The sequence below is a fragment of the Triturus cristatus genome, chromosome 7 (assembly GCF_964204655.1).
Source record: "Triturus cristatus chromosome 7, aTriCri1.1, whole genome shotgun sequence".
Lineage (NCBI taxonomy): Eukaryota > Metazoa > Chordata > Amphibia > Caudata > Salamandridae > Triturus > Triturus cristatus.
In genome coordinates, this window is record NC_140590.1 from 1,195,486,322 (window position 1) to 1,195,511,646 (window position 25,325).

The 25,325-nt window shown below is 49.2% G+C and overlaps 1 protein-coding gene across 1 annotated transcript in view; it reads right to left on the reverse strand.

The window, feature by feature from the left end:
• Positions 1-25,325, reverse strand: part of LOC146811582 (serine protease 27-like) — a 119,166-nt gene that overhangs the window by 10,308 nt on the left and 83,533 nt on the right. Inside the window, exon 5 of the mRNA XM_085618559.1 lies at positions 5,936-6,105. Within this exon, the coding sequence (XP_085474685.1) occupies positions 5,936-6,105 (170 nt within the window). The remainder of the gene's footprint in view (positions 1-5,935; positions 6,106-25,325) is intronic.

Genomic DNA, 25,325 nt, shown 5'->3' on the forward strand with positions numbered 1-25,325 from the left:
ATCTGTTGCAGCACAGCCTGCTCCTGTGCCACGGGCACCTTATGGGCCCGAGCCACAAAAGTAATCTGAGACAAAATCCTAACTTTACGACTTTCGGTATTCACAAAGTGCATTTAGGAGTAGTAAAGTTAGGATTTTTCTCAGTTTAGTAATAGTGAAGTTAGGATTCCTAACTTTACTTCTACTAAATGCCTTTTGTGAATACCGAAAGTCGTAAAGTTAGGATTTTTCTCAGTTTAGTAGTAGTAAAGTTAGGAATCCTAACTTTACTGCTACTAAATGCCTTTAGTGAATACCGAAAGTCGGAAAGTTAGGATTTTTCTCAGTTTAGTAGTAGTAAATTTAGGAATCCTAACTTTACTACTAAATGACTTCTGTGAATACCAAAAGTCGTAAAGTTCGGATTCTGTCTCAGATTACTTTTGTGAATCGGGCCCTATAACTTCATGCACTCCCCTAGCACACACAAGGCCAAGATTTACAAAGGATTTGTGTCAGGTTTGCGTCACTTTTTTTATGCAAACTCAACGCAAAATCTTTTTGGGAATTTACAATTCAACCCTACTTGGTATTTGCATTGGTGTGTAAGGAAAATGAATGCAAACCAATGCGACCTGCTGCTTTGCATTACTTAGCACAAAGGGGGTGTTACATGGGTGGTACATCGGAGATCCCATGCAGCCCCTCATGTTTTTTGACACAAAACCCAATTCACTAACATTAGTAGACAGGGTTTTGCACCAAAAAATAATGCTGCAGGAAAGCAGGCATTAAAATAATAAATGTTTTCATTTCTCCTTTCTGTTCTGACTTGGCACGTGTGTTGCACTGAGCAGCACACATACAAAGTACATGGGGCCATATGTAGGTAAATTACATTTACCGATTCTTAAATACCGAATTCTACCGATTCGGTATTTATGAATCGGTAAATGTAATGTAGGTAAATAATTACCGATTCGATATATGTCGGTATTTTAGAATCGGTATTTACCGATTCGGTAATGGCAACTGGCTTCCCATTCATTCCTATGGGCCTGGAGGCCCATAGGAATGAATGGGAAGCCAGTTGCCATTACCGATTCGGTAAATACCGAATCGGTAATGGGGGAGGCATCATCATGGGTGGCAGGGTGTCACATTGACACCCTGTTGCACCCCTGATTCGTCCATGTGTGCACATGTGGCGCACATACATGCCCTAAGGGCATGTATGTTTGCCACATTGCACACTTCAAATGGTAAAAAAATGCTTTTTTACACGTATTCGTCATTTACCATCAACTTTTAGTTGGTGGTAAATAACGAATCCCCACACCAACGACACACTCCCCCTACATATCATTTCAGGATTCGGTATTTACCGAATCGGTAAAATTACCAAATCGGTAATTTTACCGATTCGGTAAATTACCGAATCCTGAAATATGCCCCCTACATACCAAAAGCCTAAATACCGGTCGGTAACGGGATATTTACCGAAAATCGGCCGTTACCGACCGGTATTAGGCTTCCTACATATGGCCCTAAATGTTTTAAAACTTGCCTAGTCATAGTATTTTGTACTGGAAGGGTATTCTTCCAGTACAAAACCTTTGCTAGACTCACACATACACCCTTGCACTATGGCACCAAGGTGTGTGTGTGTGTGTGTTTTGCTTGGCACTAAAATTCTGCACCGGGCTGGGGGACGGGGAGGAGAGTGTCATATAGATATGGTGCTCTCCTGTTCTCTCCATGTCACACAACACTGCGCAGTACCGTTGGGGGCTACCAGTGTCACACTGTCCGTCGTGGGCACGGGCATTTCCTCAGTGGGCCGCCAGGGTGGGGGCCGGTTTTGAGCCCCTGGGAGGCCGTTTTTGTTACTGGGATGTTTTTGCAGCATAGCTGCAAAATCTGCCCGAAACGGCCCTGGGGGGGCGGCCAAGCACTTTGCCAGGGCCGGTTTCGGTTCCCAGTCCGGCCCTGGGTGCTACGATGCATTGCGTGACAACTTTGTAAATCTGAGTCTATGGGGCAGATCTATGTTGCAGATGCGCCACTTTTACGCCGCCGTTGCGTCACTTTTGTGACGCAGCGGCGGCGTAAACCCTGCGCCGCGTTGCGCCCAATTTACATCGTGACGCATCTATGGAGATGCGTCACGGTGTAAAGCCCTGCGCCACGTAAAACCTGCGTCAGGTTTCACGTGGGCGTGTCGACAGAGGGGGGGGCGTTCCGTCGCAGGAACGCCCCTGAAAAGTGACTCAGTCAAATCTATAAGATTTGACTGAGTCACTTTCCCAACGCTGATGCGCCAAAACCCTGCGCCTGCTTGAAGCAGGCGTAAGGCTTGACGCACCATGTTAGGGATAGGGTAGGTTGGAACAGTGCTGGAGTTGCGTCGCGCTTGCGACGCAACTGAAGCACTGCGCCAACCTTACGCCATCGGATGCGTCACGCATCTGTTTATTCCTGCGCCATGATGCGCCGCATTGTAAATGCGGCGCATCATGTGTGGCGCAAGGGTAAACTTGCGTGACGCATCATTCCTGGCGCATCCTTGCTGATTTGCAGGGATGCGCCAGGCAACATAAATCTGCCCCTATGTATTTAGTGTTTCATATAATTGTGATGCTTTTAATTATGGCCCCATTTTCACCGAACAGCTTTCCTCTGTGACAAATATTGTAGAAACCTTTTTGGGTTCCGCCATAAACAACTTTTTTTTCTACGCATGTGTACTTATACGCATAGTTCTCATTTCCCGAGTGTTTGAATCATACATCAAATTTCAAAGCCACAAAGAAAATGTAGCTCACACATGGTTTCACAGTCACACGAAAATGGAACATCCCCTCTTGGCTGTTCATCTGACAGGGCGGTAGATGGAGGAAACCTTTCTTCTTAACCCTGACCGTGCACTTCCCTCCCTTTTTAAAACCCATCAGTTTATGGCACTGGCTTGACCACCTTTTAAGTTGTTTTTTTAAATTTTAAATCTTGGTTTACCTCATCATATTTTTTATGTGCTTTTGTATAATGTTGTTTGTGTTTTCGCTTTATGTTGGATACCACATTTAAAAAAAAGGAAAACTAGGTACGTACAGCCTTGGGCATGCTCAATTGCCAAGCTTGAGCTTGGGTTATGCTGACTTGTCCAAACCCTCTCCTCTTCTCTAGTTGATGACAATAATGTAGTCACTGATGACTCTAGATCCGTATATAACATTTGAAGGAATATTTGTGCCAAAAGAACCTGGGATAAATGGTATAATGGCAAAATATGGGGGTTAATGGTCTAAAACCTTTGCAGTTAGGAGGAATAAAGTAAAAGCCAGGTGGTACCTAGATGGCACAGGCCTGATCAGGTAGACAATACCAAAGACCTAGGAAATATTTCTACCAAATGCGTTAATCATTGGGACATCTTTTGTTCATCAGTTATCTGCATGAACTGCTTGAATGGCAACCTACCCTGCTCGGTGTGAAATCAGTACTCGTTGCAAAAGTGGAATCCTTTGCCATATACAGGGCTATGGTCTGAAAGATGGGGTGGCAGAAACTAAGCCACTTTCAGGTTTAAAATGGCACAAGGGAAGTGGCATTCAGACAAAACAAAACAGACCTCTGGTTAGTTGACAAGGGTGGAAGTGGGTGAGTCAAGTGTCTTGTCTTTGCTTCCATGGGCAACCAGTGGTTACTGGGCAATTCTCTAAGTAACTGGTGAATGACCACTTGCTTTTCAGTAACTTGGTTACTACTGCACTTCTCACTGGATGTGAAATATTGCTATCTGACAGAAAAATAGAGTAGTCAAGCAGGCATGGCTGATTGTAGGAGGTGAGGAGGATTTGTAACTCAAAAATGTATAGCACTCGAAGGCCGCTGTCCAATCAGAACTACATCTTTATAAGACTGTAGGTCTTTATGTACAACAATAAAATGCTGAACAGTAACATTTTACTGACAAATAAAGCAGGAAGTTCAGTTGCTCCTTCCAGCTTTTGGTGTTAGAACTAGTAGCCATGATCTTAAATTGTGGCCTTTTTTTCAGAGTTCTCTAATTAATAAACTTCTAGATATTGATATATCTCTCTATGCCTTTGCTTCAGAACAACCACAGACAATATACATGAGCTTCATCTGGATCCAGTATATGTAATTTATCTTATTTGGATATTCTTAATCTCTGGAATGGGTCCAAACCTTCGGGACAATGAGATATTCATATTCTATTCTAGATGTCTCACCTGAACATGCCACCTCAAAGGATGTGTAAAAATGGATTGCTTCTGGATGTTTTCAAAACATCATTTTGCGCCTTTGATATTTATTCCACAGACTCAGTGCTCCATTATCTGAAGACTGGCATTTGTAACAATTGGGTGACAGTACAATTTTTTAATCTTCAGTATTTTCTAATAACTAAGGGTATTTTTCTCTATCCTTTGACTGACGTTTAAAAAAAAATGGAAGTTGAAAATGGATGTTTGCCAGGCTTGGATCATCTACTGAGAATTTTGTGAAAAGCTTTGCTTGGCAATGGACACGAAAAAGGTCACCCCCTTTATGGTCTGGGAAATAGTTAGCAGATTCTAGGCCCCTGTGTGTCTGGCCTACACAGGGACAAGAATGTATGTGCAGTATATAAGTGGATGCTACACAAACATGCACCCTAGACCTTCTATCATCTGCTGCCGAGGATCAAACATTAAGCCAGAAGAGTCAAGAAAAACAGGGCATCCCAATGTACCAATCTCCAGGCTCTGTCGGTTTTTATTGAATGTTTTATGTTAAAAAAACCATATCTGCATTATGGAACATTTGTTTCCACCTTAGCCTCTCAGCTATGGAATAATCTGGCTCTTGACCTTAAGTTTATCTCTTCCCATTGCATTTTCAGGATAAAAAGCTCAACTCTTTTTTTGTTTTTCAGCTAATTTATCTATGTTACAGTCAGAAATAATATATTACTGTTGCATCAAGGGACCACGGGATGTATGTATGCTCTGCATAAATGTTTCGTATACCATAACATCACCACACATAGGGCCCCATTAGCATGTCGGGCGGATTGCCACCGCCGATCTGCCCGCCGAATGTCCCTGGTACTCCCCCCGCCATATTAGTATGGTGGGGGGCACCGCGGCGGACGGGAAGACCGTCCACCGCTTTTCCGCCGGTAGACTCGTCAACCGGGCGGAAAAGGGACACGATATCGTGGTGGTGTCTGCAAGACACCGCCATCTATATTAGGATGCATGTGGTCATTGGACTATCCATGGCGGCTTTGCTGCCATGGAAAGGCATGCAGTTGCTGACATTGGGGGCCTGTTGTGGGCCCCAAGGCTGCCAGGGGGTGGGGGTGCACATGGGGGTACCTATGGTACCCCCCCTCATTGCAATGCATTACGTGACAGGCACCACGTGGCGCCTGCCATGTAGTGCATGGCAATGATGTAAGCACAGCATTTGCATTGCGGGCAGGTCTGCAGCCAGCAGATCCACCTGCAATGTAAAATGCCCAGGATGCATCCGCCAGTGTGGCGGGCGCATCCTAATTTGCATTGCGGGACCACCACGACTTTGGCGGTCGGTCCCAAGCTCCGTTGCGGTGGCGAGCGGACTTTGTGAGGGTATGCATGGGAAGCATGTCAGTAAAGGTTCATATGACAAGTGGACAAACTGTTCCATACATCACTAAAGGAGCAACCCTTAAAGGGTCATCAAAGAAGTGGAGTAGAGTTGTTGCACGGCAAGATTCTTTCACCTAGGGGCATGTAGGTGTTATACAGATGCACAGGTAGGGAAAGACGGTTTGAGGCAGAGACGAGATTACACTTTGATGACTGGTCTAACTGCAGATCATGATTTCTCAACTCTAGAGTGTGAGATCTCAAACGCAATAAGCTATACCCATTGGAATGTTGGCGCTTCCTTGTTCACGTACCTGACAGGAATCCTTATAGCCCTCTTTGTACCCAGCACATATCATATCGGGATACACTTTGGGGACGGTGGGGCTCCCCCGGGAGCCGATGTGGTACCACTCATCACACGTCTTCGTATCGATGATGGGGAGGTCAACCTTCTGCAGTACCTTGGGGGACGAATTACCACCTGAGAAGAAACATGGCATTGCAATGGGTTTCGTATATATGTCCTTGAGTGAAGGCCCATGTGCAGCACAATAATAAGCATACCTCCATCCCCCATTGTTATGCATGCCTTAAACTAACACATGTGAAGCGAATCTGGTAACATCATGTATGGTGTAACAGAGTCTTGATTCTTCAGCTATATCAAAAGGTAAAGAGCCATAGCATATGGAGTACACTACCACGGTTCGTCCAATATAGGAAAAAATGGCCTCGCTCATGTAATGTATTATGATATTAATAATTCAGTGGTAAGCACAATGGCGGATTCTGTAGAGAAGGTGTTACCAGGTAAGATTTGCAAGAGGAGGCTCATGAGCAACATAAGATATTATTCATAGAAGAGGGAGAAAATGTCAGAAATTGCCTTTCAACAATTTTGCGGAGGGCAGAAATCCCTAAAATAATTTTAAAAAGTGTATTATGCAGTCTCCATCTTTTGTTGCTCTCACACGTATTATTAACCCCTCCACAGGGCTAAGGGACTTATAATGAGGGAGGTTGTAATCCAGTTTCATCTGGACATGGTAGGTTCCATCTTTCAACCCCAATCAGAATTGCAAGTTATAAAGGCAAACCCGCCCTTTGTGTACCCTTCACTGTAACACGTTGTAAGGAGAAACCTGACGGAAAATGAACTGGGAAAAACTGTTCAGAAAAAAGCAAACTAAGCTGAAACCATGTGTGAACCCAGATTCTACATTACATGCCTCATTCTGGGTTGAACAACTCACAGTGATGCTGCAATACCGCACCTAATCATTACTGCCACCCTCGGTATCGATAAATACTAAGGGGCAAATGTATTATTTTATTCATGCAATGCAGCGCAGCAATTAAAAGTGATGCGCTGCGTTGTGTAAAAGAAAGAAAGAGCAGAACAAGCACCATATCTAAAACGATATGGCGCTGCTGCTCTCTTCGAAGCACTCGCACACTTCCTGGGTGCTTTGCACCAACCGCACTACTTCGCACCATAGTGCAATGTGTGTGTGGTGAATCTAGCCTAGGGTATGTGGTAGAAGGTTACCCTTCCAGCACAAAACAGTATACTTAGACTAACTTTATAACTTTTCCCACTCTTCATGTGCACTATACAGTGCAGCACACATTCAAATTGGAAAACGTTTGGAGAAAAGGAAACCTTTCTCCTACTTAAGTACCTGACTGAAGAAGATGTATTTTATGGTACAAATCTCTATTAACAAATGTTAGCAGAGAGTTTACTAAAAATCTTGGATGGTAGTTTGGTAAAGTCCATGCTCCACCCACAGGGTGCCCCTTTGATGCAACATAGCACATAACTATGTTATGTAATGTTACCTTAATTTGATATTGTTAGAAACGGAAGGTACCAGGGACCACCGGCTCCGACGCGGTAGCTTGGTGCGAGGTGGGCAGGCACTCCGTGGCTATGTGTTAAGTAGTTGTGCAGCACACACTCACACTGACCCAGTAAAGCACACACAATGAATAGACACCACTTCAAGTTCTTTGACAAAAACAAGTACCTTTATCTATTTTTGGTCAAGGTAGGTAACACAAGGTTCTCACTTTAAACAGGGTAACCAGTTTTCATAACCTCAGGTCTCCACAGGTAACATTTCCTATGTAGTGCAGTGAATGTAATATGGCTCATTCAGATATGCAACACCCGGAATAACTCTTAAGCAGGTATGCAATCAACATGGGTAAGATTGTTTAGGGACACATTCATGAAATGCAACACTTTGGGGTCGATTCCGATCCGGGTCGGACAGCTCTACCGTGCGACCGACACGTACCTGTAGCCGGTCCTTCCTGTAGATGAAGTACGATGTGCATAACTGCCAAAAATACGACCGACACGTAGGCTGTGATTCAAGCTTCATTCTCCGTCCGAGCCGTAACTCCGAACGCTGAACCGAGTCACCCGGAAGCAGTATCCACAGCAGTTTCCGCCCTGACAAGTACGATGCGTACTTCCTACGCGCCGGACGGGTCGCCACGTACGGCACGTCACAGCACCCGTAAAACAAGCATATCAGCTACGATTCGCGCCACAACTCAATCCACGGCTACGAGACGGACCAGCTTGCAACGGGTACGAGAAGGAGCAACAAGCAGCGTGTACGACACGCACACATCATGAATCCCATCGCGCAGGTCATACCAGTATTCTACATCTATGACCGGATCAGGAACCGACGCGGACCGCGCAGACGGTAAGTCAGACACCTACCATGCAAACAAACGACACGTACCCGCAAATTGGCACACACACACAGGGGATCCACATCCTGGCCACTAACAACAGGCCACCATAGGGGTTGCATGGCCATCACCACTGCCACCCCCACTCATAGGGCTTATGTTGCCCATCACCCCTGCCACCCACACTCATAGGGGACCTGTTGCCCATCACTACTGCCACCCCCACCCATAGGGGACCTGTTGCCCATCACCCCTGCCACCCCCACTCATAGGGCATATGTTGCCCAGCACTACTGCCACCCCACCCATAGGGGACCTGGTGCCCATCACTCCTGCCACCCCCACTCATAGGGCATATGTTGCCCAGCACTACTGCCACCCCCACCCATAGGGCTCATGTTGCCCATCACCCCTGCAACCCCCACACATAGGGAACCTGTTGCCCAGCACTACTGCCACCCCCACCCATAGGGCTCATGTTGCCCATCACCCCTGCCACCCCCACACATAGGGCTTATGTTGCACATCACCCCTGCCACCCTCACCCATAGGGTTCATGTTGACCATCACCCCTGCCGCCCCCACACATAGGGGACCTTTTGCCCAGCACTACTGCCACCCCCACACATAGGGCTCATGTTGCCCAGCACTACTGCCACCCCCACCCATAGGGCTCATGTTGACCATCACTGCTGCCCCCACACATAGGGCTTATGTTGCCCAGCACTACTGCCACCCCCACCCATAGGGCTCATGTTGACCATCACTACTGCCACCCCCACCCATAGGGGACCTGTTGCCCATCACCCCTGCCACCCCCACTCATAGGGCTTATGTTGCCCAGCACTACTGCCACCCACACCCATAGGGCTCATGTTGCCCATCACTACTGCCACCCCCTCCCATAGGGGACCTGCTACCCATTACCCCTGCCACCCCCACTCATAGGGCATTTGTTGCACAGCACTACTGCCACCCCCACCCATAGGGCTCATGTTGCCCAGCACTACTGCCACCCCCATAGGGCTCATGTTGCCCATCACCCCTGCCACTCCCACACATAGGGCTTATGTTGCACATCACCCCTGCCACCCCTACCCATAGGGCTCATGTTGACCATCACTACTGAGACCCCCACACATAGGGGACCTGTTGCCCAGCACTACTGCCACCCCCACCCATAGGGCTCATGTTGCCCATCACCCCTGCCACCCCCACACATAGGGCTCATGTTGACCATCACTACTGCCACCCCCACACATAGGGCTTATGTTGCCCAGCACTACTGCCACCCCCACCCATAGGGCTCATGTTGCCCATCACCCCTGCCACCCCCACACATAGGGCTTATGTTGCACATCACCCCTGCCACCCCCACCCATAGGGCTCATGTTGCCCAGCACTACTGCCACCCCCACCCATAGGGCTCATGTTGACCATCACCCCTGCCACCCCCACACATAGGGCTTATGTTGCACATCACCCCTGCCACCCCCACCCATAGGGCTCATGTTGCCCAGCACTACTGCCACCCCCACCCATAGGGCTCATGTTGACCATCACTACTGCCACCCCGACACATAGGGCTTATATTGCCCAGCACTACTGCCACACCCACCCATAGGGCTCATGTTGCCCATCACCCCTGCCACCCCCACACATAGGGCTTATGTTGCACATCACCCCTGCCACCCCCAACCATGGGGCTCATGTTGACCATCACTACTGCCACCCCCACACATAGGAGACCTGTTGCCCAGCACTACTGCCACCCCCACCCATAGGGGACCTGTTGCCCATCACCCCTGCCACCCCAACTCATAGGGGACCTGTTGCCCATCACCCCTGCCACCCCTACCCATAGGATGGGTGATGCGCCACACATCCATCATACTCCATTAGGTATGTCAGCAAAATACATCCCCACTAACATCATGACAACAGTGTGTAGTCTGTGACAAATGCCCACAACAGTGATTAGGACTTCGAACATACAATGTAACTAACAGCACATGTGTGACCAACAAATGAGTGTGCCCTACACAAGGCAAGCATCACTATAGCACTGTGTCAATGTAAAACTAACATTGTGGTGATGGGGTCTAAACCCCCCCTCATCACAGTGACCAAAAGGTAAGTGTCATCGTGATCAAAGCTGCAAATGCCAAACAGCATGTATGATTCCTGCTCCCAAAACATGAAACACTTTTGGGGCAAACTAGTGGTTGTGTCTCATACCCACAGAGATGTGGTGAGGCTAACAGTGCTGTGAAAACAAAACATACTTTCAGCCATGTGCAGACAAGCACCACACATGGGGGCTGTGAATGCATACAGTGTACAATGACACAAGTGCAGAAGTGGCCATCACAAAGCATACACACATCTCGAAAATAGACACACTAATCAAAACAACCTGTGTAGACTGTAGGTGTCAGGTCACAAACTCCCATTCCATGCCAGCAATGGCACCTAACAACCAGGATGAATGTGCAGAATGATGTGATGTGACTCACAGGGACAGCAGGGAAAATCACAGAAACAGCATCCAGATAATGGCCCACAACAGCAATACCAATGCACTGATGCAGATGCACAAACACAAACAGGTAACCTCACACTTCACATCTGACACAACATGTGTGTGTGTGTATCTCAGTATCCCCAGGCAACTACACAACACATGAGGGGGGCTGAACCACAGTGATACAGATGTGGATACAGTGCCATACAAAAGTAAACCATCATTGGGACACCCTTAGTGGGCAATCAGGCATTGTGAGATGAGAGGGAGAACAACAGCCACATGTGACACAAGCTGGAATGAACACCAACTAACACAGCAAGAGACTGACACACAACAGCACTACCCCCAGGGACCAGACATTGGGATGACACAAGCATGAATGTCACCTCCACTGTGATGACAAAGGTAGATGTCGTACAAACTGGGAAACCCAGACATGTGTCCTGTACCACAAACGTACATCACACCTACACAAACACAAATCACTCAGCATGGCCCGTCATCCATGGACAAACGGGAGCTAGGGGACCATCCATGCAAACATTTACATCAGTCCACCCTCAACACCACACACCCTGAACTGCAACAATGTGCATCTGTGAAGCCCACATGGACAGGTGACATTGCACATGCACCCATGACAAACACAGGAATGTTGGGAGGAACTAAGGTGCACAGACTCATCACACAAGGACAGTTTACAACCCTGGTTAATGACAGACATACTGCACAGTATGCGGTACATGGCCATGACGTCAAAGCTCACGTAACCTTCCGAATACCTGCCACAGTCCCAGGGCAATACAGAACCCAAGGAGAGCCACAAGGCACACATGCTGACACCTGCAAACATTGCAGCCCTGAACCCGACAAGTGGGAGCAGTCACACACGCATACACATGTCTCAATCACTGAAATGTACCACCTAGGGACAACTACATGACATTGCGAAAAAACAAGTGCCTTGGGGACCCCTGACTGTGTCCCATCTGCGTCTGACCACATCATCACCACTCAGAACAGACAAATCCCAATGATGAAACACCAATTAACAGTAGTGTGTCATGCACCCACACATCTGGTAGCTCATGGCAAAGTTGTGGGATGAACACAGTACCACTCAGCAAGTATCAACAACAGGAACATATCAAGGGAACACTTCCTGTGTGTGAAAAGGGATATGGACACACATACACATGCTCATACAACACACACCATGGGCCCAGGCAATGTCACGGGACAACACATCCATGACATAGCCTGAGGGGACACAACTCCTGTGTAAGTCCAGATGTGCCAAACATAGTCACAGCACATCCCACTCATGTCAGCCGAACACTTGGTCAGTCAGCCATCAGTTACCACACAATGAAGGCTCTGGTCACAACAGCCTGGGTACGTGAGTCTCCCCTAAGTCATCTGCACATACTCAACACATATGTACAGCAAGTTGCACAGAGGACCCAGTTGCTCCTATACCAATGATGCCCACGCCTGTAGGTCCAGTGGAGATGCGCCCAAAGTCAGGGAAATAGACAAATTGGACAATGGGAAGCACATCATATGTGCATGGGTGCAAGCCACAGATGTGACCATGCAAATGAAATGTTCACAGAGATGTCCACAAATTGTTGATCATGACACACCCAGTTAGCTGCAGAGGATGACATGGATACCGACCAGAATAGGATACATATCTCATGGACCACATGGAGTACCTCACATCAACACCTCAGTATTCAACATTGGAAAACAAGCATTACAGGTGCAAGGGCATGCTAAACATCATCAACCTAATATACAGCTAAATCAAGTTCACAAGGATAAAGAAAAAAGCTTTATTCAGCATATGAAATTTGAAACGTCCGTTCAAACAAAAGGCCAATGGCCAGTCCATCATCAAATTACAAGGAGTGAACTTGAGTGACAACTGTCACACGTTGCTTGCCTGCACTGGAAGCACCGGGGACATCACCTTGGAGGGGCATACATGGGGGAAGGCCAGGCACCGCAGGGACAGGATCAGGGTGCAGCAGAAGGAGGCAGTGAAGGGGTGGTGGATGCAGGAGAGTCACTTGCAACTGCAGTGGAGCTGACTGAAGTGGTGGGTGCAGTCACAACTGTGGGGCACAAGTCAGATGGGGTACGTGCCGGCACAACTTCAGTGGGCAGGCCAGATGGAGTGGATTGGGTCCTCACTGCAGTGCCCAAGTCAGACGGGGTGGTGTGGACTCCACTGCAGTGCCTAAATCCATGTGAGAGGAATGGAGTGCAGATGAGGTCAGCAGGACAGAGGGGGGGACACGGTCCACACATCAGTGGCCTAACTGTCTGACTGGGTGTGGAGGAGCAAGTGGCAGGTGGGGAGGGCCTCAGCATTTTGGGGATGGTGTATCTGTGGGTGGGGGAACCCGGGGCAGGGTGTGGTGGGGGAACCTCTGGAGTGGTGGCCTGGGGGATGGAGGACGGAGACTTTGCCTTGGAGCTGCGTGGCGGCGGTGGGGTCTTGCTCTTCCGGCTCCGGGGGGACTTGCGGGTGGGGGGCTCAGTCTGACTGCACCTAGGGGAGGGTGTCCGGGTGTGAGGGGCACTCCCCTCTGTGTGTGGGGACTTCCTCTTCCCCTTGTAATCTGTATCTGCTGGGTCGGTGGGGAAGAGGCCAAGGTCACAGAGGAAGAGCTTCTGTGGAGATGGGGTTGCAGGTGAGGCAAGGGAAGGGAGCTGGGAGGGAGAGGTTTCGGAGGACTGCGGAGTGGTAGGGGATGACTGTGTGTATGTCTGCAAACCATTCCCTGTGAGTGTGGTATCAGTCTCCTGCGCTTGCTTGTGTGCACGTCTAGCCCTTGGTTTGGGTGTTTGTGTGCTGCCCGTGTCTATGGCTTTGTTAGAATGTGCAGGTGTGTGTGTGCTTGGGACAGGTAGGCTTCTAAGAATAGTGGGTGGTGCAGGGGTAGGAGGGGTGCGGGACTGTTGGAGGAGGGTCACTACTGCCGTCAAGGAGGAGGCCGCGGACTGATTGGTCCTCTGTAGGCCAGACATGCCCGATGAAATGCCCTCCATGAACGACACCAGTTGCGTCAACAGAGTGGTGTGTGCATGGTGGACACTCAGCATCGATGTCTGCCCTACATGGATCTGTCTAAGTAAGTCCACAGACTCCTCACTCAGGGCAGCAGGGGACACAGGGGCAGGGGGTGCGGTGCCTGGCACAAAGGAGACATGCTCACGAACACGGGAGCCTCCACGGACCTCTGGGATGGGAGCCAATGGGAGGGTGGTGATGGTGGTGGTGTGTGCGGTGGCGGGGACAGCCTCACTAGCTGGGGTTTGTTGGCTGCTGACACCCACCTCCACAAAGGAGTCATCCTCAGTGCTGCTGTGGCCCTCAGCTGGGGGGGATGGTGCTGACGACTCCTCGGTGTGGCTCCACTCACCCTCCATGCCACTGTGTCCCCCCGACTCCTCTCCTTCTGTTCCTGTCAGGCTCTGTGGCTCCTCTTGGTCCGTGGAGCTGTCCCCTCCTGTGGTCGTGGATGTATCTGGATAGGAATAGGAAGAAAGAGAACAACATCAGTCACCTGCACTGACTGCACACACCACAGTGAGTACATCACATCACAGGGCAAGCCCTGGCATCATCAGCTGAACACTGCTCAAAGTGCCAACACTGTTCAGAATAAGCCAATTGTCATTCTCAACATCAACCATGGCACACATATCCCTCCTTGACTTGCACCCATATGTCTGTTGCATGTTGGATGCTAATACCCCAATGTCCCGACATGCACAACCCACACATCAGTTGGACATGCAAGTGAACATGTAGGAGTATGTCACTATACACACAGCACATCTCTTGCCACTGACTCAGCACAGGTGTCCGGATGAAGGGATGGGCAGAGGCTCATTTCACATGCTTGTGATGCATGCCAGCAACACACAATATGATGTTCTCATGTCCTGATAGTCAATGCCACAATGGGGTGCATGGTGGACACTTGAACACAATGCAGGATCACTCATAGCAAATTAAATGCCATGGCACTGGCATGCCTGGAAAGTCAGTCAACACTGTCTCCTGTCACAGGGGCAAGGCATCTAGACAACAACAGCATGCACTGTCTCACAATCATAGCTCAGGGGTAAAGCTAACTCTGAAGCTGACAAGTGCACTTGCCCATCCCCTGGAAACAACATATCCAGGACCCAGAAGACCCCACATCATGCAAATCAGACATATGGGTCTCTGCAAACACAACTCCATGTACATTAGCAAATCACAGTCTGCCGTGCATGTAACCCAGCTGCCTGAAGTACACAGTTGCATACACCATTGTGTGCTGTCAGATGATCACACACCTATATGTCACACAGGTCTTGTCTCTCACAGTCACATCTCAGATGTCCTGCTGACCCTCAAAATCCTGGACACCCAGTTGTACGTAACAGGAAGCCACAGCATAATGACACAGAGGCAGACACCTGAAAGCACATGTCACGAAGCACAACCTGTAAGTTGATACACAGGAGTGGGATTACAGAATGTTTCTAAATGCCCTTGCGGAGGCATGACTGCCCAGGTCTACGTGAAACAGTGTTTGGCACTGGACAGTAGTCAGGTGGCTAAGCAAGTGTGACATACTTGATATACATACTCCTGAGGCCCCCATATTGGAGTCCCCTGCTGCATGGGTTTGTTTGAAATGCCCCAGCCACATGTGGCGAGTCAGACCAGCAATTGGAACACATATCAAGGGCACACACAGATCACATGTCAGATAACAGGCATTGTGCAAACAATTGAACCACCCATGAAACACACAACAGAGTCACAGGAACAGATGCTGTCCGGTAGCTGAAGCATAGCTGACTGCAGGGACCTAGTGACACAAGCAACAGACTGTAGGGGCCACACCTGTGGAACAGATGAGTAGGGTGCATCACACAATTGAGGGACCTGAGTATTGGACTACAAGACCTACGTAATGTGGAAGTGTGATCAGGCCAAAAGACTGCAATTAGCATGTCAGACATAGTACACAGATTAGGCATGGACTTACCCCCTTCTTGCTGCTGTCTGGCCTTCAGCTGCCTATCCAGGTCCGGGAAGACCACCGCCAGGAACCGGAGCATGTGGGGGGTCAGGGTCCGGTGTCCGTCTCTCCTGCGTGGAGGTGACAGCTTCAGCTGGACTCTAGCTATCCTCCAGGTCCAGCCCCGAAGGTCCTGCCACCTCTTCTGGCAGTTGCGGATCCGGCGCTTGTATACCCCCACCTAACGACCTGCCCGGGAGATGGTCAGCCATATCTCCTGCTTCTGGTGGGCATCAACCTGTGAGGATGACAAAGTTAAAAGTACATTAATACACATGCCCCATATTTGTGCTGCACACATTTGGATATACATGTCATCATCACAAACGGAAATGAGTTACACAGGTAGTGCAACCTTGGGGAAGGACAAATCACCTGCATGTCTGACATGTTAACAATGCCTGGGAAGTTGAAGCTTGCACAAATGCACTTTAGCTGCAGAACACCTGTTCATTACATGTACCTACACACTTTGGGGGATGAAAGTACTCATTGAGTATGCTTGCCACTGGTGTACACACTGCTAGTCCTGCTAGTCAGACAACATGCACAATTAGGAAGGTAGTGGACTACACACTCACCTGCTCCCCTGGTTTCCCATACAGCTTGCTGTACTGTGGAAGAAGCCCGTCCAGCAGGGCCTGGTTCTCCTCCTCAGTGAAGGCTGGGGCCCTCTCCAGAGTACGTGCCATAGCAGGAGCCAGAGGATGCAGAGACAACAGCAGTGGTAGCAGGGATGTGGTCCAGGAGCATGTAGTGCAGGCAAGTGAGCTCCCTGGGGGCCATCCAGCCTTATATCTGTGCTGCAGAGGCAGAATCTGTGCCATGTGTCTCATGTAATAGGTCCAACACGGTTGCATTCTATGAATCTGGCCAATCCATGGAAATGTACGACTTGTACACGCCTTCCGCATCGTTCAAATCTTCACCTTCATGAAACACTAGTAATTGCAACATTGTTGTAGGCATCCAACTGAATTTCCAGCGTACAACTCGTACAAGTTTTGAATCCGTATCCGTCTCCATGACAGTCCAGAGCCAATGGGTGCTCAACTGACTGTACAACGCGTATTTTGAAAATACACATCCACCCGTCTCCATATGATTCAATGGCCAAGGCGTACGCCTGTCTCGGACCATGCCTGCCCGACGCGTATGCATGACAGTCACCCGTGTCAGACCTCATTGCAGTCAATGGCAAAGTGTACGCACGGCTCGGTCATGAACCGTGCAATGCGTATGCATCGTCACCCGCCTCGGACCTCCTTGTAGTCAATGGCAAAGCGTACGCACGGCTCGGTCATGAACCGTGCAATGCGTATGCATTGTCACCCGCGTCGGACCCCATTGCAGTCAATGGCAAAGCGTACGCACGGCTCGGTCATGAACAGTGCAATGCGCACGCATTGTCACCCGCGTCGGACCTCATTGCAGTCAATGGCAAAGCGTACGCACGGCTCGGTCATGAACCGTGCAATGCTTACGCATTGTCACCCGTGTCAGACCTCATTGCAGTCAATGGCAAAGCGTACGCACGGCTCGGTCATGAACCGTGCAATGCGTACGCATTGTCAGCCGCGTCGGACCTCATTGGTGTGACTATTCGACGGATTCAACACACAATTACTTGCCAGGGACACCTGTGCACACCTACCACACTACAGCATTGGCCACACAGTGTCCCATGGCATGTAAGGCTGCATTCCCTGTGTGTTGGGGGGGCCACATTTAGTTTGTTGGGTGGCACTTTTGTTCAGCCACTCCCAGGCTGTGCACGTGTACATGGGGGTAGAATCCTTTGTGTGTCGTGCACATTACCACTGTGATGTGCAAATGTACAGTAATGGGCATGAGCCACGGACACAGTTTCATGTTGGATATGTTTAGGACATGTCACATACACTCTGAGTCCTGGATTTGATGGCATGTACGTCACAGTGAGACCTGTAGCCACAATTCTGATATGCACCCACAGTCTGTGTGCATGTTGTGTCTCAGATGTGTCTGATCAAATGTCCCCAATGGGAGACAGTCTCCACATCCATGTGGTATATGCATCAACCTTGAAGGTGTGTGTGTGTCTAAGAGACGTACATGTAGGGCCTGCAGGGACAACAGTGCCCACTACCTGTGGGACTCACGCTTGCCTTGTGGTGTGTATGTGATATGCCATGTCCATGCCAGTGTCGATGTGGCAATACAGGGACCCTGGGTTTCTGCATGGCAAAGATCTGTGATGCCTGGGAGACATCAGGCCTCACTTGTCACTGTGGTGTGTGTTTGTAACGTCACAGCAGTACCTAGGTTGGGTGACACAGCCAGATGATTGGCCATTGCGCTACATGGGACTCATGTGGACATGTGGAATTGAGATTTGAGGTGATGGTCATGTAGGTGACATATGTGTCCATGCCCAACAGCACACACCTCAGTACATTGTGTAGTGTCATGATCAATCATGTGATATTGATCGTGGTCATGGCCACATGGGTGGATGAACCGACAATCTTCCTTTGTTCATCTCTGTTCTGCAGGGCACCAGCTGTCCATCGACCGTTCCCAGACCTTGCAACCATGCAGGAACGCGACTCCATCCAACGGTACCACTTCACCAGGCCACTGATAGAGGAGTTGGCGGAGCAATTGGCGCCACATCTGCTACCTGGCCGGACATACCCTACAGCACTGACCCCAGAGGTGAAGGTGATGGCAGCCCTGCACTTCTTTGTTACTGGTACCTTCCAGTACACTGTGGCTGCAGCAGGTGGGATGTTGCAAACTATGTTTAGTCGTGTGCTACGCGATGTCTTGGAGGGGATGTTGCATTTCCTTGACCTGTACATCAAGTTCCCTTGCCCAGCTGAACTCCCTGAAATAAAGGATGCGTTTTATACCTTGGGTAGGATGCCGAACATCATCGGATCTATTGATGGGACACATGTGGCCCTGATACCACCACAGGCACATGAGCAGGCATACCGTAACAGGAAACATTTCCACTCGATCAATGCTCTGCTGGTATGTCTTGCAGACATGTGTATCTCTGGTTTTGCACACGATGCCTACATAATGAGGAGTAGTCGCATTGCAACGCTGATGGCACAGATGCCAGCTCAGCGTGCCTGGCTTGTCGGTGTGTACTGACTGTTTATCATTGTGTGTGTTTGTCAATGTTGTAATCCGCACTCCTACAAAACTCAGCTACTTGTTCATTTTTGTGTGTATAGGTGACTCCGGATACCCCAACATGCCGTGGTTGCTGACACCCCTCAGGAACCCTGTGACACCAGCCGAGATGCGCTACAATGAGGCACATGGTCTGAGCAGGAGGGTGATTGAGCGGACATTCGGCCTCCTGAATAGCCGCTTTCGCTGCCGGGACAAGACCGGAGGGGCCCTCCCATATGAGCCTGTGTGCAAAATAATCCTTGTATGCTGCATGCTACACAACATGGCAGTGCGGAAGAAGGTGCCTCTCATCCAGGATGACGATGACGATGACCAACCTCCGACACCTGTGGAGGATCCCGGCCTGGGCCAAGATGCCAGTGATGATGAGGATGAGGGTGACGTCCGCTCACAGCTCATCAACAACTTCTTCACCTGAATGTAAGTTTCCAGGGTTGTTATGTCAATGTATGGAGTGAGCCTGGAATGTGTTGTGGCTGCTCTGTTGCTGTCTGAGTGTGTCTGTGTGCCACTTGACTGGATGCGTGCAGTGATGTGTTCATTCAGGTGGTGTGTACTCCACAATAGGGTAGTACTGCTAACTTGTTTTTGTGTAGGTTTCTTGTGACATGCTTTGTGCATGTGTATTGCATTTCTCTCCTGTTCTGCTGTGCTTTTGACTGTGTCTTGTGTCTGTCCTTCACAGGGTAATTTGCCTGTTGTTTGTTTAACACTGACCCCCAACACCCAGAATCCGACACCAGTGTGGGAGTAGTCAATTGACATCAAGTGATGTGCCACACACCCCTGGACTACAATTCCCAGACACTCTGTGACCATGTGTCCACCGTAACATACAATTGCATTGCAACTATTTTTGAATAAACATGTTGCTGATGTGTAATGAACCTGTGCTATGCTTTGTTAGGTGCGTTGTCTGTCTTCCCACATCTGACTGACATTTGCTTACCTCACCTGTGGACTTGTTACCACTGACTGTGGATAGGTGTTGTGGTTGTGCATACCTATGTGTTTCAGGTCAACATCATTGTGTGTGATGAGTAACATGGCCATGGTGAGTATGTGTTGTGTTGCCATAGTGGTGTGTCTCCCTCACATGTGTCACATCACCATGACTCACCTAACGTTGGTCACATTGTTGCAGTATTTGGCATGCACTGTGTTGTGTAGCAGATCGACATCTCTATGACACATGACAATTTGGAATCACAACAGAGGCAAGTATGGTGTACTGGTGAGTTTAGTTTCGAATATGTGTGAGGAAAGTGCACAGGATGGTGGGTGCTATACATTGGTTTTGGAATCCAAAGTTCACATTAGAGTTGGAAGTGCTGGTAAATGAAATGTCCAGAGTAAAATCCCCAGTCATCTGCTACATTGGCCCAACATGAACCCTCCATGTCATGTGGGCGAGTTGTGTGCGATTGAACAAGGTGAACGGGTTGCGCACAAAGAACATTGTCCAGAACAGGTTTAGAGGCCCTGGGGGATGTGCTGGGACATCTGACTCTCACATGTCCTTCTTCGGACGACCCCTCTTCTTCCTGGAGGGGGGATCCTCAGGTGCAGGCCTCTGCGGTGCAGGGGACTCTCCACCAGAGTCCTCCTCCCTCCCTGTGGCGCTGGCAGATGGTGTTGCAACAGATGTTGTGGCCACACATGGAGGTGTGGGCAGGTTTGTGTTGATCTGGCGGAGGCATTGTCCCGATGCACCGCAGTAAGGGCATCCCACTTGGCCTCCATGCGGGCATGGTGGGCAGCCTGCTCCTGTTGCATGTCCTTGAGGATCCTCACTACCTGTCCAAATCCTCCGGTGCTATCCTGGTATGCATCTATGATGCATGCCAGTTGGGGGTCATCATGCAGTCTAGACCCTTCTGCAAGGTGTGCCCTCTGCCTCCCACCCCTCCCAGCACCCCTATCCACACGGGCAGGACCAGCGGCGGGACGCACAGGTGACACTGGGACCCCTTGGGTGGTGTTGCTGGTGGTGTTTGCTGTAGCTTCCGGGGGGTCCTGTGTCTCTGTGCTGTGGGTGTTCAGTGGCCTTGGTCTGTCCGTGTTGGCGGGGGTGCGCTGTCGGTTTCCAGATGCTGGAGGCATGGGTACAGGGGGTGCAAATGTTGATGCTGCTGGTGCTGCATGATGACTCACACTTGAGGGGCCAGATTGGTCGTCGCCATCCGAGGAGGACAGAGACAGAGTCAAACCAGAGAGCTTAGTGTCCACCAGAGTCTGGGACTGGGAATCCTCTTCATTTGGTGCTGGGTCCCCAGCACCACCTGTGTTTGGAAGAGACAAACAATGTGAGTTATGTTTCTACATGCATCAATGGTTCACAAACATGACATTTTCTACTGTACGAACAGATGCCTGCCTGTACACTGCTTTTTTCCAGCTTGTCACGGACAGAGTTTGATATTGTTGTTGCCCATGTCCCAGCAGGGCCTTGTGCTCCCCACAACAGAGCCCAGTGTCAGACATCCTGTCAGTCCCTTCCCACTCCCTGTGAGGCGAGTATGGTTCAGTTTGAACTTGCTGGGCCATGTGGGTGGGTGTGGATTGTCTGTGACTGTAACTCCTATCATGCTCTTGGCTACACCCCCCTTCCCAGCATGCCCATACTTCCTCCCTCTTGACTCTGCTTCCCTGTGAGGGGGTGTGACAGCAATGGCAAGATGGCTGACTGTGAATTCCTGGTGTTTGTTGTTGCCCATTTCCCAGCAGGGCCTTGTGCTCCCCACAGCAGAGCCCCGTGTCAGACATCTTGTTAGTCCCTTCCCACTCCCTGTGAGGCGAGCATGGTTCAGTGTATGCTTGCTGGGCCATGTGGGTGGGTGTAGATTGTCTGTGACTGCGACTCCCATCATACTCTTGACTACACCCCCCTTCCAAGCATGCCCATACTTCCTCCCTCTTGACTCTGCTTCCCTGTGAGGGGGTGTGATAGCAATGGCAAGATGGCTGACTGTGAAATTCTGGTGTTTGTTTGTCTACAAGTCCAAAGAGAGCCCCTGTGCTTCACACAGCTGCACCCAGTATGGGGTATCTTTTGCTGATATTTCACAGAGGTGTGGGTCAATGCATTCTACCCGGTGAGTTGTGTGGAATTTGTGTTGAGGGGGGTGTCTCCACATGCTGGTAAGTATGGTCAGAGCTGTCAGTCCTCCTTCCCACCCGGCCAGACATCCCACCATGAAACGTGCTTCCATTGGAGGGCATGCACGTTGTCTTTCAGGATGTCAGTCAGTGGTGCCCTGCTTCTGATTTGCACACATGCCCTACCAGGGCCTTGTGCTCTCCACAGCAGGACCCAGTGTCAGCCATCTTGTCAGTCATTTTCCACTCCCTGTGATGTGGGCATGTTTCAGAGAGGTCTTGATGGGCCAATTTGGAGGGGGAGCATTATCTGTGACTACAAACCCCATCATGCTTTTGGATACACTCACTTCACCTGCATCCCCACTATTCCTTCCTGTCAGTCAGCTGCACTGTGAGGTAGTGTGTTTGTGGTGGCAAACTGTCTGGCAGTGTCTATGTAGCTTTGTGCCACTGCCTTGCTCTACTTGTTTGTAGGTTGGTGCATGTCATGCCACAGTTCCAAGTCACTATGAGATGGCAGGTATTGTGTTTGTCTGACTGGCATACACTTCTTGGGATGATTATCTATTGGTTACTGTGGCTTTGCTTGCAGTGCATGGTTTCACTGTCCCCTTGCCACACATTCTTGGGTATGTTGTTTGTGTACTCACCAGGCTCTGGTATGTCTGTTAGCCCATGGACGCTCTCTGGTGGTAGGATGTCCCACACCTTCTCCTCCCAGGTCCTGAAGTAGACTGGTTTGGCAGGAGGGTCACCGCCGATGCACTGACTCAGGCCGTGATCTTTTTCGATGAGTTTCTTGACCCTCCTGCGCACGTCATACCGCCTGTTCTGGATATCATCCTTTGTGCCCCTTGCTGGTACTTGAGCGTTCACCTTGTCCACAATCCTCGCCCACATCTTGGTTTTCTGTGACATGGGGGTCCTTTGAACCAATGTACCAAACAAATGTGGCTCTACTCTGATGATCTCATCAACCAGCACTTCTAACTGTGGGGTACGCACACAAGAACCAATGAAGCCATTTATTGTTGTCAGGCGCTGTTGTGTGAGTAGTGAACTACAGCATGCCTGGGGTGTACACAGACAGGCACATCCAGCAAAGCATAGCACTGCAGCATCGCTAAAGGACCTGACCTGCAGTGTAAGGACACGTGGGCAAAATAAATACACATGCTATTATGTGATGTGGCCCTGTCCGAAGAGTTCCACAGTTTGTAAAATGTCACTGTTTGCCCACACAGCTAAAACATTACAGGAGTTGGGATTTAGGAGGCAGCTGTAATAGGAAGAAATCCATTTGCAAAGTCAGGTCTCACCTACAAGAGCACTATTGGCTTTGTCAATGTTTTTTAGCCATGTTGTACAGCAGTGCAGCTGCTGTGCAGCATGACAGAAACTAAAAAAAAAAGCATTGGCATAGGCAATGGGTCTCGCCTTTGGGACCTTATAAGTGTTTATCCATGCAACAGTTGATGTGGTTGCACCAAGGATATTGTGCTGCATAACTAAATACTTATAAGGTCCCAAAGGTGAGACCTATTGGCTATGCCAATGCTTGTTTGAATGGTAGCCACTGTAGTGTTCTCAAAAGTGGGGTCGAGGCAGATCTCGAGAAAATAATAGCTATGGGATATTTTGTGACTTTTAGGGAATATCCAGCGTTTTGCTATGGAAATTCAATCCCAAATCACCACTTTTCACTGGTTTGTGCCACTGTTGATAAATCAGGTTGTTGGTGTGTTCTTTTTGGAATAAAGCTTTTATATGGTCTTGGGTGATGGGCATGTAGTCCTTTTGTGTTTGCATACATATGACAAGTTTTATGTGGGATCAAGTACCTGTTGTGTATCAGCGTGTGTTACATTTCTCTACTTCATGTGCTGCATGCCATAGCATTAGCCAGTAGAGGCCACTTTCTTATGAAGTCTATCTTCCATATGTCCTCACCTTGATAGATGACAGTTGGCAAATCCAACAGCTGCTGTGTTGCTGGGGTGAACGTTTAGGCAGACACTAGCCGTCCATTCCAGCTGGGATGTGTGTCTTCTTCGCTGATGCAGCTGCTTCGTCTACATTTCTCTTGGTTTGCCTGCTTGCAACACCCATGCACCTCTGGTGGCATGTCTGAGCTTGCATTGGCCTGTACATAGTTAGAGACATGCCTGGACCGGTGGGTGCTGTAGGGCAAATAAAGATTGCTTAAACATTTAGATAGACATAACACCTACAACCGGTTGTTGGTGTCCAGGAATTCTTAATTCCATGATTAACACTCAAGTCTAAGAAAATATGTACGCGACAGGGAGTGTCAGGTTTCCCTCTCATTCCTGAAGCGCCATGGGCATATCTGGGAAAGTTCACCCTGGCGGTCTGGTCCAAGTGCAACTGCATTTGGGAGACTGTTGTTACCACGGATTTGGATCCCCTGTTCCTGATTTGAAGTAAGATTTTTTTAGAAGGCGTCAGATTTTTGTTTGGAATTTTGTTTCTCATCTAACTTTTAAACTACAGGCTTCATGTCTTTTTGGGTGGGTTGTGCAGTGAAGCAATGATAACTTGTGTTCTGTTATGGAACAAGGACTCTGGGCTTGATTTATTCTCTTCTCAATGACCCCTATATCCCTTAAGATGTTTATTGTACAATATCCTTGTCAATGATTTTCATCAATTCAATAACATAGACTGCTGCTGGCATTTCAGTCACCCAGCTTTAACCAGAAGATGTCTTGCCAAAGTGGCTCCCTTCTACATTGACACTACCAACTGGAGACTACATAGGTTTGGTTGTAGTAACATTGGCCAGCGGCGGGTACTCCATGGGAGCGGAGGAACGCAGCCCCTACCCTCACACTGCTGCAGTAAGCTGGAAAAATAAAATGGAAATACAAGGATTGTATTACCATTTTTATTTTTCTGGCTTTCTGCCGAACGGAGAGGGCGGGACGGGGCCAGTGCATCATTGCTGCTGATTGGCAGCAATGACAAGTGGCCCGCCCCTTCAGTATGAATTGCACATGTCGGTTTGGCCAGCTACCTTGGTGAGGCAGTTTGCTCCTGCCAATCCAGACACTTCTC